Source organism: Sturnira hondurensis, unplaced genomic scaffold, assembly GCF_014824575.4.
Source record: "Sturnira hondurensis isolate 20B ecotype Veracruz unplaced genomic scaffold, ASM1482457v3 Scaffold0017436, whole genome shotgun sequence".
NCBI lineage: Eukaryota > Metazoa > Chordata > Mammalia > Chiroptera > Phyllostomidae > Sturnira > Sturnira hondurensis.
Genome location: NW_028090067.1, coordinates 16,589,851 through 16,601,674, shown reverse-complemented (window position 1 = coordinate 16,601,674; position 11,824 = coordinate 16,589,851). Strand labels below are relative to the sequence as shown.

At 58.2% G+C, this 11,824-nt stretch overlaps 1 protein-coding gene across 3 annotated transcripts in view; it reads right to left on the bottom strand.

Moving 5' to 3' along the window:
* Positions 1-9,995: 9,995 nt before the first annotated feature.
* The window catches only part of TRIOBP (TRIO and F-actin binding protein), a 52,631-nt gene continuing 50,802 nt past the window's right edge, over positions 9,996-11,824 (bottom strand). For 2 of the 3 annotated variants that reach the window (XM_037067863.1, XM_037067864.1), the window contains 3 exons: positions 11,623-11,709; positions 10,700-10,863; positions 9,996-10,184 (listed from right to left, as the gene is read on the bottom strand). In XM_037067863.1, coding sequence (XP_036923758.1) covers positions 10,702-10,863; positions 11,623-11,709 — 249 coding nt within the window. In that variant the 3' untranslated portion in view covers positions 9,996-10,184; positions 10,700-10,701. The remainder of the gene's footprint in view (positions 10,185-10,699; positions 10,864-11,622; positions 11,710-11,824) is intronic. The other variant, XM_037067865.1, reaches the window with a different exon arrangement.

The window sequence follows — 11,824 nt, the reverse complement described above, 5'->3', positions numbered from 1 at the left end:
CCCTCCAGATTTTTCTGGATAAGATAAACGCCCTTCTTGTTTAAACTACTGTTATTGCCATTTGCCGCCAAATATATCCGAATTCACTCACTGGTGATCACTCTTTGCCAGAATCGAGTGCCAGAAACAAAGACAAACCAGACATGAACCCAACCTTCATGAAACTCCAGGGCCAGGGGGGGAGATGAAGGTGAAGCAAACAATTCCAAGATACTTCTATTTGGAACGCTCTGACAAGAGGCAGCGCTCGTTCACACTGTCGTCCACTCTGGCTAGGAGCCAGGCCTCCTGCCCGACAGCAGGCACCGTGCTGGGTGCAGGGACATCATCCCAGCTGGCCCCAAAGGGGCTCCCAGGTTGTGAACCCACGCCATGACCCTGGGGCCTTCTGTCCATCCAGAGCAGCTGGCCTCTGACCCAGCGGCTCTAGCGTAATGACAAAAATCTTTCAAACAGTGCTCTCAAAACTCTACAGGAACGGCCTGGCGTAATCTTCACCGCGTCCCCATGAAGCTGGCACTATGACCCCCAGGAAACTGAAGCACAGAGAGAATAAGTGACTTGCTTGAGGTCACACAGGCGGTCAGCAGTCCATCCCCGTCCTGCACCCCTAACCCCCAGGCTGCCTTGCCCTGAACGCTCAACCTGGCCTGCGGGCACAGGGAGTGTGCAAACATGTGGACTGTGTATGTGAGCAGGCAAGCACATATAGGATGGGGCAGGTGTGTGCACAGGTATTCATGATCACGTGTGCCTACAACTCCATTTACGTGATGCGGCTACAGGTGTGTCTGGCCTGCTCCTCCGGCCTGGAGCGCCCTTCCTGACCTCGCTGTCCTGACTGCCCCCACTTATCTTGGGAGACTGGGCGGGGCGTCCCTTCTTCGGGCCACCTGCCCTGGCTCCTCCGCCGGTCAACTGCGTCATCAGTCTTCCCTGGTTGTTGTTGTCTGGGGGTGGGAGGGGATGAGGGTGTGTCCCTTCACAACTGTGTCTCGAAGGTGCTTGCAACAGGCCTGCTCAAGACACTAATAGTGGTGATAACAGCTGCCACTCACGGGCATGGCTGCCGGGGCAGGCGTGTACCGGGGCAGGCGTGTACCAAGGCAGGCGTGGGCTGGAGCGGCACCCCCGTGACCTCATTCTAATCCCGCTTACTAATCTCAGGTGCGGAAACAAAGCCTTGGAGGGTGATTGGCCGGAACACAAACGTGGCAGAACTGGAACCTGAACCCCACGCTGAGGGCTGAGGTCCGGCCCTGTGGTCTCCATGCCTCGCTCCCTTCGGGGCTATCTCATTCTTTGTTAAACTTTTACTTGCTTTGGAACAGAGTTCACATACACCTGGGAAATAACGTCAAAGCAGATGTCGCCCACCCCTGTCCCCCAGCCTTCCTGTCCCCTGTCCGGGGCAGCTGCTGTTCCAGGTTCTCACGTGTCCAGGGCCCCCTTCACAGTGGGTTTCTAACTCTAGGGGGGGTGTGTGTGTGTGTGTGCACGCACGTGCGTGTGTGGGTGCAGCTCCTTCCAGGAAGGTTTTAAGCACACACACACACACACAGTCACGCTGCATCGGTAGTGCCCCATCCCACGTTCGGCTCCGCACCTGCCTCTGTTCACTTCGAGGTACACCGTGGCAGTCTCTCCGCACCAGCGTGCAGAGAATGTCCCCCCTGCCTTTAGTGAGTGCTTGGCACTGGTGGTGGATTCACTTAAACACTTTCTGCTTCCAGTGTTGTGATGAGTGCTATTGTATAGACTAGACTGTCCTTGAATGAATGGGTCAGTGAATGGAGGCGTGAGTAAAGAGCTGAGAGAGTGCATGAGGCTGGGCCCTGGACTGGGGGGGCGCCCTGGGTGTGGAGCTGGAGACACCTGCAGGTCTGTCTTCTGAGGAACCAGGAGAACGTGAGCATCTGCTGGAGTCCAGAGGGTCACGGCCCCCGCCACCACATGCAGGTCTGGGCAACACCCCCTCGGCTGCTCCTTCTCCACGCAGTCCAGTCGCGCTGCTGGTGAAGTGTGCCTGCCATTAGTCCCCTTCGAGACTCGCTGGGCCAGTGCGGCCAGCGGCCTCACTCCTGAGGCTGGGACCTCGCTCTGGAGATGCCTTAGCTGAGGTCTCGGGGCTAGTGAGTGACCACACCAGGGCTCAGGCCCAGGGGACAGTCTTTGGGATGCACACCCTTGCCTGCACTGACAGGGGAGGTGGAGGAACAGAGGGGGCCACTGGCCTTGTTGAGCCATGGTTTTGAGGATCAGCCACCTGGATCCAGGGTGGCCGAGCTGGGCAGGGCCTGGCCTTGGAGCTGAGGGAGTGGGAATGAAGGTCTAGGCCATGAGCAATGCTGCTGGAGCTTTGGGAAGACAGAGGTTGGTGCTTCCACACCACATGGGGAGACTGGAGCTGCAGGACGGTGAAGGGGTGAGGGCCAGCCAATGATGCGGGCACCCTGGCACACTTTCCTGCCGTTTCTCAGGGCCTCCAGCCTTCCCTGGCCCCTTAGGAGAAAGCTTTTGTTCTGCTTTACTAGGGAAACTGGGGCAGGATTGTGGAGGTGGCCCATCTGAGGTAGCCCCGCAGAGGTGCCCCCAGATGTCTCCCCACACTGGCAGCCCATGTGGGGACCCAAGGCACCTGGTCTCCAGGTGGTCTCCAATGAGAGACCCTGGGTCAGCTCAGGAGGCCATCTCCACAGTGAGTCCCAAGGCCCTGGACTGCAGCTCGGCGACCAGGTGGCCGTGCTGCCCCGAGTGCTGGCCCCTCACCAGGCGGTGGTTCATTCCCACCTCCCTCGCTGGGATGGAGGGGGCTAATGAACAAGAATGCTTGTTGCCAGGCTTGGCACACAGTAGGGCTCAGCAGAAGGGGGCGTTTTTCCTGTTAGGGTGGGTGGCCTGAGTAAAGGAGTTTGGACTCCGGAGTCAGATGTGCCAAGAGGTGAGTCATTCCATGACTGACTTTGGTGAGTCAGGTCCCGTCCCTGAGACTCAGTGTCCTCCTCTGTAAAGAGTGACCGCAATGGGTACTTCAAAGGGTGATAATGAGCGTTACAGGAACAGTGTCTGTAAAGTTTACTCACCGAAGAAGCTCCATCAAAGCAAGTTTCTCCCTCCCTGGGCCGGAGACCCGAGAGCCCTCGTAAAGCCCAGCTGAGACGCGGGATTACAGGGCCAACTCGCAGCTGCAGCCTGGCCCCTTCATGCTCCGGAAACTGCCCTCGGCTCCCAGCCTCTCGGGCTGGTGGCTGGGCTTCCCACCTGGTTTATGGGAAAACCAGGCCCTTTGCCATTTGGCGTGAGGGTGGGGCTGAAGCTGTGCCCTCCCCAGAGGGTGCCTGGCTAGGTAGTCGTTCACTTCCTGTTACTAAGTCAGTCAGTCAGTCAGTCAGCAAACACACTTCCCACTGAGACTCCGTGTGCTCTCTGCGGGGCCCTGGGGAGACAGCAGTGAGTCAGAATGGGCCCCTCACTGCAGGGGGCTCAGAGTCTGGGGGGAGAACTATGTGGGGACAACATGTCAAGTGGAGGGGCTATGGAAGTCAGAGTAGTTATCTGGCCCCATCTGAAAGATCTTGGAGGGCTGCCTGGAGGTGGCAGATGATGACTGACTGTGGAGTCCCAATGCCACCCAGCGAGGGGCAGGGAGTGGGCAGGTGCATAAGGAAGAGAGCAGTGAGGACAGATGAGTTCATGGCTGGGTACCCTTGGGAGCTGCTGGTGGAAGCCTGGAGCCCAGGGAGCCTGAAGGAGCAGGAAGAAGGGGCCAGGCGGACTGAGGTGCTCCAGTGCCAAGACCAAAGGCAGCAGGGGGTAGGCAGGGGCCCGTGAAAGAAAACACTGCCAGCCCTCTGCTGTAGAAAGTTCACGCTGGTGATGTGCTGATAGGACAGGAGGGGAAACACCGGAGTCTGGGCCCTGGGGAAGGGGCCGAATGTGGCCATGGGAGCCGGGATAAGCAGCTCCATCCAAAAGCAGGAAAGGACAGCTGGCTGGGGTGTTGGGGGCGGAGGCGCTGGGCAGTTCCTGGGGGCCAGGCTGGATCCTCCCAGACTGCCCAGGGCCCCCGACCAGCCAGGGGTCCAGATGGTGCAAGGGAGGAGATGCGGAAGGACCTTTGAAGGGTCTGGCTTTGTACCTGGAAACACATCCTTCTCCAGGGAAAGGAAGTCTCAGGAAAAGTGACAGGTGGGCACCTGCCAAAGTGGAAGGAAGGAGTCTGGACTCACAGGAACTGTGAGAGTTTGGGGTTTAGACCAAGTTTAACCAGGTCTCCTGGGGGTGGTGGGGTCTCCTGTATTCCTGGCCTGGTCCGTGCATTTTACTTCCACAATTTCATTTAACCCTCGTAACTGCCGCATGACTAACTCCACCACAGCGATGACAGCCAACATTTGCCTGGCCCTGATAGGTCCTAGGCATCCTCAGAGTCTTCCATCTGCAAGCTCATTTCCGATCTTCACTATGTTTCTGCGAGGCATGCACTGCGATGCCCATTTTACAGAAGGGGAAACAGAGGCACAGAAAGCCACACAACCCACCCAAATTTGCAAAGCCAGGACCAGGATGCAGATGGAGAGCTGTCTGTCCCTGGCCCTGAGCTCCTGCTCCTCCCTCAACTTGCCCCCGACGGCACCTGTGCCTGGTGGGGGAGGGGTGTCCAGGGTCCAGGCAGGGGCAGGGGTATAAACAAGGGCATTTGGGAGGAAAAGGGGTGGGGGTCTGCACTGGCAATGCTACCTGAGGGGGAGCTGCTGTGGGGTGACATTATCCCCTACCCACCCGGATGCTCTGCAGGTCCCCAGGCTGAGGGGAAAGTGGTCAGGGAGCCCCAGGATCAGGTAGGGCTGGGGTGATGGAGCTCTAGGCTGGAGGAAAGGGAGGTGGAGGAAAGTCTGACTCGCTGGTGATGAGGAGGAAGTGACAAAGCTTCTCTGGCCTCCCCCAACCCCTCTGTGGCTCGAGGACATTCCGTGGACTTGTGGGCCTTTTCTTCCAGCCCTGCTGGCCACTCCCTCCCTCCAGCTCCTGTGAGCCCACCTTCTGCCCCTCCTTGGAGTTCTGTTGCCCTCTCCACAGCCCACTTTGGAGCCTGGTGCTCAGGGCCCTCACCGACGACATCCGCACCCTGTCCCTGGACGGTGTCCTGAGCCAGGCTGTGCCTGCTGCAACTCTCCGGGGGCTCTGCACTGGGCTCAGAATGAAGCCAGAGCTCGGAGCCACGGCCCCCACCTCTTTGCGGGTCAGATCCTAGCTCCAGCCTGCCCCTCTGGCCTCATTTTGGACCTCTCTACACTCTCCAAACTGTTGTCAATCCCAGCCGCTCTGTCCTGTCATAGTGACTTTGAACGTGATACTCATTCAGCCCGTAATCTGTCCTCCAGCCTCCCAGCCTCCCAGCCAGTTCCTGCCCAGCGCCAGCAAATGCTCCTCCAGGAAGCCTCTGCTGACCTCCAGGCGGAGTTTGCTACCTGGTCCATGCTGATTGTGGCTTCTTGTAACCGACGAGGAGCAGGTTGGAGGGGAAACAGGGCCTTGATGGTGAACTTGAGACTAAGACTGCCCAGACCTGGGGTTCCCAAGAAAGGTCTGGGCCGGAGACAGAAAAAAGCCAAGGACAAGAAGTAAGGGTCATCACAGGAGAGAGGAGAGGAGATGAGACACCCCGTGGGCACCCCAACACGAGAGGCCTGGGCAGGAGGAAAGGGTTCTGGAAGGAGGCTGGGGAGGGCGAGGAAGAGAGGAGGAGAAAGAGGAGGGGAGGGAGCAGCTGAAGCAGGAGCGTGGAGAAGCAAGATGGCTCCCGGCATTCTTGCCTTGCTCTTGTCCCTGCCCCTTGAGCCTGGTCTGGCCCTGGAACCTGGTTTTGACTAATGTGGCAAAAGCGATGCCACAGTACTTCCCAGCCTAAGTCTTCAGAAGCTGGTGATTCCAGCTGGGTCTCTGGAGACTTGCCTTGTCTCGGTGGTCAGCCACCAGGTAAGAAGTCAGACTCGAGGCTGACTGCCAGGCTGTGTGGGAGCCCAAGCTGGCCAATGAAGTGGCCTCGTAGAGAGAGACCTCCAGGTGTCCCTGTCATTGCCATCCCAGCTGTGGTACCAGACATGAGTGAAGAAGCATCTTGAATGTCCAACCCAGCAGAGCCTTCAGAGGACTCCGGCCACCATGCATCAGCGAGTGCAAAAAAAAACCCAACACCCAAAACAAACCCCACCAAGAAAATTGCCCGTTCGTGTGCAGTGATAGTACCATGCGTGATGAGACTTGTTCTAGGGCACTAAGTTTGTGGCAGCTGGTCACACAGCACTAGATGGTTGAAACGATTGGTAATTCAACACTGAACCCCCCTGTGGCAGATGTTGTGGTCCCCACTTACCAGGTACAGGAATAAAGCCCAGTGAGGGATGTGACCGTGACGTTCAAGGAGCCAGCTGAAGGCGGCAGTTGGGGCTTGACCAGGCTGGTTCCTCTGATATCCCAGCCTACGCTCTTTCCATAGGCCATGCCTCGCTGCCTGACATCTGGCAACCATGCCACGCGGTTTTGGCCAAATTCCCTGGGTGACAGGTTACTGGGGCTTTCCCCAGGTGGCTCACCCAGGCACCTGCTGGAACCCTAGCTTTTTTGTGTGAAAGATGATTCACAGTCAAATTAACAAATTAAGCGTACAGCATGGTACGTTTTTACACGTGTGTACGCCCATGTGACTGCTACCCAGATCAGGGAACATGTCACACGCAGAAAGTTCCCCTGTGCCCTCTGCCAGTCAACATGAGTCCCTCTGCCCAGCCCCGGGGGTACCCACTGATCTGATGAACATCCCCATGGTGATGGTTTCGCCTGTCCTTGAACTCCACGTAAGTGGAATTGTCCAGCATGTGCCCTTTGTGGCTGGCTTCTTTCTCCCCACGTGACCCCTGAAGACACATCGTGATGTTGATGCGGCCGTGATTCTGTTCCGTCGCTGTGAAGTGAGCTTCTGAGGTGTGAGCGCAGCGCCATTTATTCTACTGTTGATGGGCACGTGTGTTGTGTCAGACTTGGGCAGCTGCACACGGGCTGGTAGGAACAGTATTATTCTAGTCGTTTCGTGGCCCTGAGCACCCCTTGCTCGTGGGTGTATACACCGGAGTGGAAATCTAGGTCCTAGGGTAGACGTGTCCCACTTCCTCAGAACCTGCCGAACTGCTGCCCACGGTGGTGGCATGAAGCGCGCTCCGCCAGCACTGCGTGAGACTCCCGGGTCCCCATGTCCCTGCGACGCCTGGGGCTGCCACTGCTTTTCATTTGAGCTGTTCTAGTAGGTGGTCGGAGCAGTATCTCAAAGGGGAGCCCCTTTCCTCACTGGCCTGATTTTCCAGCTGGTCTGGGTGGCCCTGGGGAGGGTGCTGGGGAGGAGGGTGGTGCCTCGGTCCAGGTGCAAGACCAGAAGCCCCGAGCTGAGCTCGTGATGGAGGCAGAGCGTGGCACAGGGCTGCCCAGGAGGGCTGGTGGGAGGCAAGAGAGCACACTGAGGCTGCACAGGGGTCTGCTCACCTCTCCAGACACTGAGGCTGCCAGTGGCAGGCACCCCATCTCCAAGTGGCTCCGGGATGCTCCTTATCTCACAAGACAAGAAATCCTAAGGCAGGGTAGCAGCAAGGCTGGGTGACTTGGCTCGGGGGTCCTGGCTCTCTGCTGGACCATCAGTAGCGTATTTGATGAGGCAAGATGACGGCAGTGTGGGGACTCCACCCAGCAGTCTGAAGGCCAGGAGAGAAGCCTGCCTTCCTTGTGACCCTTTTTAAGAGCCAGGTCCTCCCAGATGACTCCCACTGGCCCTCCAGCTCCAACCAAGACTTCCCCTGGCATCTCAATGGTAGGAACTGCACCCCGTGCCGACTCTTAAACCCATTGCTGACAAGAGAATCAGGCCCTTTCCCCACACCCTACAGCCGGCTCCCTCGTGGGTCTTTCCCTGAACACACCAGGATGTTCACAGTGCATTTGCTTGTGCCATCGTCTCACTCGGAGCATGCTTCCTGATTTTTCATCTGGAAGTCTTATCTTAAAGCCACCTCCAAAAGCCCTTTGACCTGCAAGGCTGGGTCAAGGTCTCCACCCACTTCCCTCAAGCCTCCTAGGACCCAACTTGACGTGGCCAATTTCAGCGGCCTCAGGGTTGTGCAGGGGACAGGACCAGGCCTTGTTTACCTCACGCACCCAGTGCCTGGCTGGAGGACCCCGAGTATTGATTGGAACAGCTGTGAGGGTGAGGCTGGCTCAAGGCACCCCTCTGTCTTCACCACCTTAGCCACAGCTCTGAAATCAGATGGCCCGCCTGTGTCTGACGCAACTCACGAAGGGTCTCTTCCCAACCCCACACAGGGCCACCAGGTGGCCATGACGAGGCCTCCCACATCCATTGCCAACTCCAGAGCTGAACATGACCTATGGGCACAGCCTTAATATTGGGCTGGGGCTAAAAGGCACCCATTTGACGGAGAGGCTCGGAGAGGGAAGCAACATGCCCAGAGGTGGTCATGGCTCCAGCTGGCTGGTACCCAACCCCAGGGCTTCCAGCCTCCAAGGCACGTGTGAACCACCAGGGACTGTGTTGGGGTGCAGACTCTCAGCCAGCAGGGCGGGTGGGCCCTGGACCCGGTGCTCTGACAGGCTGTGGTGGTGGTGGTGGTGCCCACCTGCAAACCCCAGCAGAGCTGCAAAGCACCGCCTGGTGGAGGAACTAAATCCTCAGCTCCGCCCTCAGAACCCACACGCTGCCCTCCAGGAAGGGTGGGGTGCTGGGGCAGGAGGTTAAGAAACCCCAACCTCCGAGCCCGCCCTGCCCAGCCATCCAGTGCACCAGGGCTGCAGGAACATTTTATTAAGTTAAGAGGGTTGATGGGGCGGGAAAGAGACGCCTTCACGGAGCAGCTCCAGCAGCTCCACGCCCAACACCCGCTGGAGGAAGAGGTGGGGCCGTGGAGACAGAGGCCGGCTCCCTCTGTCCATCTGTCCATTGTCCCAGGGTGTGGGGCCCCCCAGGCAGGAAGCAATTAGTGGGAGGTAGGGTAGGAGGAGGGTGGCTGGCTCCTTGCCTGTCCCACCAGAGAACCTGGCCATTGCCACTGCCAGACCCCAGGGCGGGGCCACAGGCCCAGAGCCCTGGGAGGAGGCTGGGGACAGAGGAGAGCCAGTGTGGGAGGCACACGGCCACCAAGAATTGTTTTTTTTAAAAAGTACAAAGTGTTTTGGGAAAAAAAAAAAGAAAAAAGTCTATATATAAAAATCTCTTCACATATAAAATCCTGAAGAAGGTGCAAGGTAAGACCCAGTGCGAGGGGCGCGCTCAGATACGCAGAGTGTGTGCGTGCATCCGTGTGTGTGGTGTGTACATGCTGGTGTGCCTGTGCCGTGTCTGTGTGTGCCATGCTGTGCCTGTGTGCATGCCAGTGCGTGCTGTGCATGCCTGTGTGGTATGTGTGCCTGTGTGCATGTCAGTGCATGGAGTGCATGCCTGTGCGTGTGGTGTATGCCTGTGCAGTGCCTGGGTGGTGGGTGTGCATGTGTGGCGTGTGCCTGTGTGTGATAGTTGTGAGTGCACGTGTGGCCCACAGAGGGTGGGGAGAAAGCTTGGCTTCTGACTTCCATCCAGCAGGGAAGGAGGGCACCAGGTCCCCTTGGGCTGGGGGTCTGCAGCTGGTGGGANAGGCACACGGCCACCAAGAATTGTTTTTTTAAAAAGTACAAAGTGTTTTGGGAAAAAAAAAAGAAAAAAGTCTATATATAAAAATCTCTTCACATATAAAATCCTGAAGAAGGTGCAAGGTAAGACCCAGTGCGAGGGGCGCGCTCAGATACGCAGAGTGTGTGCGTGCATCCGTGTGTGTGGTGTGTACATGCTGGTGTGCCTGTGCTGTGTCTGTGTGCATGCCAGTGCGTGCTGTGCATGCCTGTGTGGTATGTGTGCCTGTGTGCATGTCAGTGCATGGAGTGCATGCCTGTGCGTGTGGTGTATGCCTGTGCAGTGCCTGGGTGGTGGGTGTGCATGTGTGGCGTGTGCCTGTGTGTGATAGTTGTGAGTGCACGTGTGGCCCACAGAGGGTGGGGAGAAAGCTTGGCTTCTGACTTCCATCCAGCAGGGAAGGAGGGCACCAGGTCCCCTTGGGCTGGGGGTCTGCAGCTGGTGGGACCACAAGGACCTGGAAGACAAGAGTGGGAAGCTGAGGGCTGGGAAGCCCCAGCCTTGGTCCTGGGCCCCGGTGTGGCCTCGGCCAGGCAAGGGTGGCCTGGAGGTCCTTCTTGGCCCCAGTGGCTGGGCCTGACCTGCTCCTCCAGGCTTCTTCCCAAACAGCCTGGTGCACAGGGTGGCCTTTCCCTAGTGCCTTAGAATTCCACAGGGGCTTGTCAAAAAGGACGCTGTCTTCCATCAGAGACGTGAGAGCAGAGCTCGGTGGAGGAAACACTACCCTGCTGCTGGTCTGACGGGGGGTGGGTGGGCACCCTGGATTTGCCACCCAGCCTAGGCAGATCAGCCAGGGTCACTATCGTTGTGTGCCCCTAGTGGCAATGTGGACTGACCAGGCTGTGCCTGTGACACAGTCCCTGTTTACAGAAAGAGAAGCAGAGGCAGGGAGAAGGGAGTGCCCTGGACCAGGCAGCACAGCCTGGAGTGCACACCTCCAGACCAGCGCCCTGTGGGCCCTGCGGCACCCACCTTTACTCGGCCACGCTGTTGCGCACGGCCTCTTTCTCCTGCAGGGCCGCCATGGCGAGACGCAGGTGTTCCTTCAGCTGCTCAATCTCCCGCTCTGAGCGTGTCTTGATGTGGTTCAGCTCCACGTAAACGTCCTGGTACTTTCCTGAAGTGAAGCGCTTGTCCTGGGGGTGGGCAGGGGCTATGAAGGCACAAGCCCATCCTACCGGCCTCTGCCCACCTGGCGCGTGCCCACCACACTTCATGCTGGCTAGCAAAAAGCAGCCAGGCCCCTCTACAGTCTCCATGGCCCTGTCCCTCCAGGTGGCCCTCCTTGGTGGCCCTTGGCCCTGGACAGACCCTCCCAGCACCACCCAGTGACAGGTTTCAGCATCACTCTCATCCTGTTCAGGCTCAGGGAGGTGAAGCTTCTGCCCAAGAACACATGACAACCCACGGCTGGGACGAGAACCTGATCCTCCTGGCCCCGTTCCCCAGGTCTGAGTCACTCCCAGAGCCACTAATACAGAGAGGGTGCCAACGACACAGGGACCTGGTGCCAGGCAAGCCACAGACTCACAGACCTGGGCCTGAATCCTAGCCCTCCCAAATGCTAGCAACACGGCTTATTCCTCATTGGAACACAGGCTCAGCAGGGATTTTGGTCTTTTTTTGTTCACAGCTGTGTCCCTATTACCTGGCACGGTGCCTGGCACATAGCAGGTGCTCAATAAATATTTGCTGAATACATATAAAGCAAATGTGGACTTGAGCAAGTCACTTACCCTTTCTTAGCCTCAGTTTCTTTGTAAATGGGGACAATGACACCTCTGTCAGAGAGGCACAAGGACTGCCGGGCACCGAGCAGGCACTTACAGGACGGGGCATCCAGGTAGAGTCAGAGGTTCCCACCCCGACACCCTGCTTCAGCCAGTAGGGCCTACCTTCTGCAGCATCTGGAGCTCGTCCCGGAGGCACTGCACCTCCTTCTTCAGGTACTGAAGTTCATTCTCCTTCACGCGCAGCAGCACCTGGGGTCATGGGTGCTAGGCTCAGCCGGGGCCAGAGCCACCCGGCCCCGAGTCCACTGCAGCCTGCCCTCTCTCTGCCTTGGGCCCCTGGACTGCAGCTCCCAACCTGCACTGG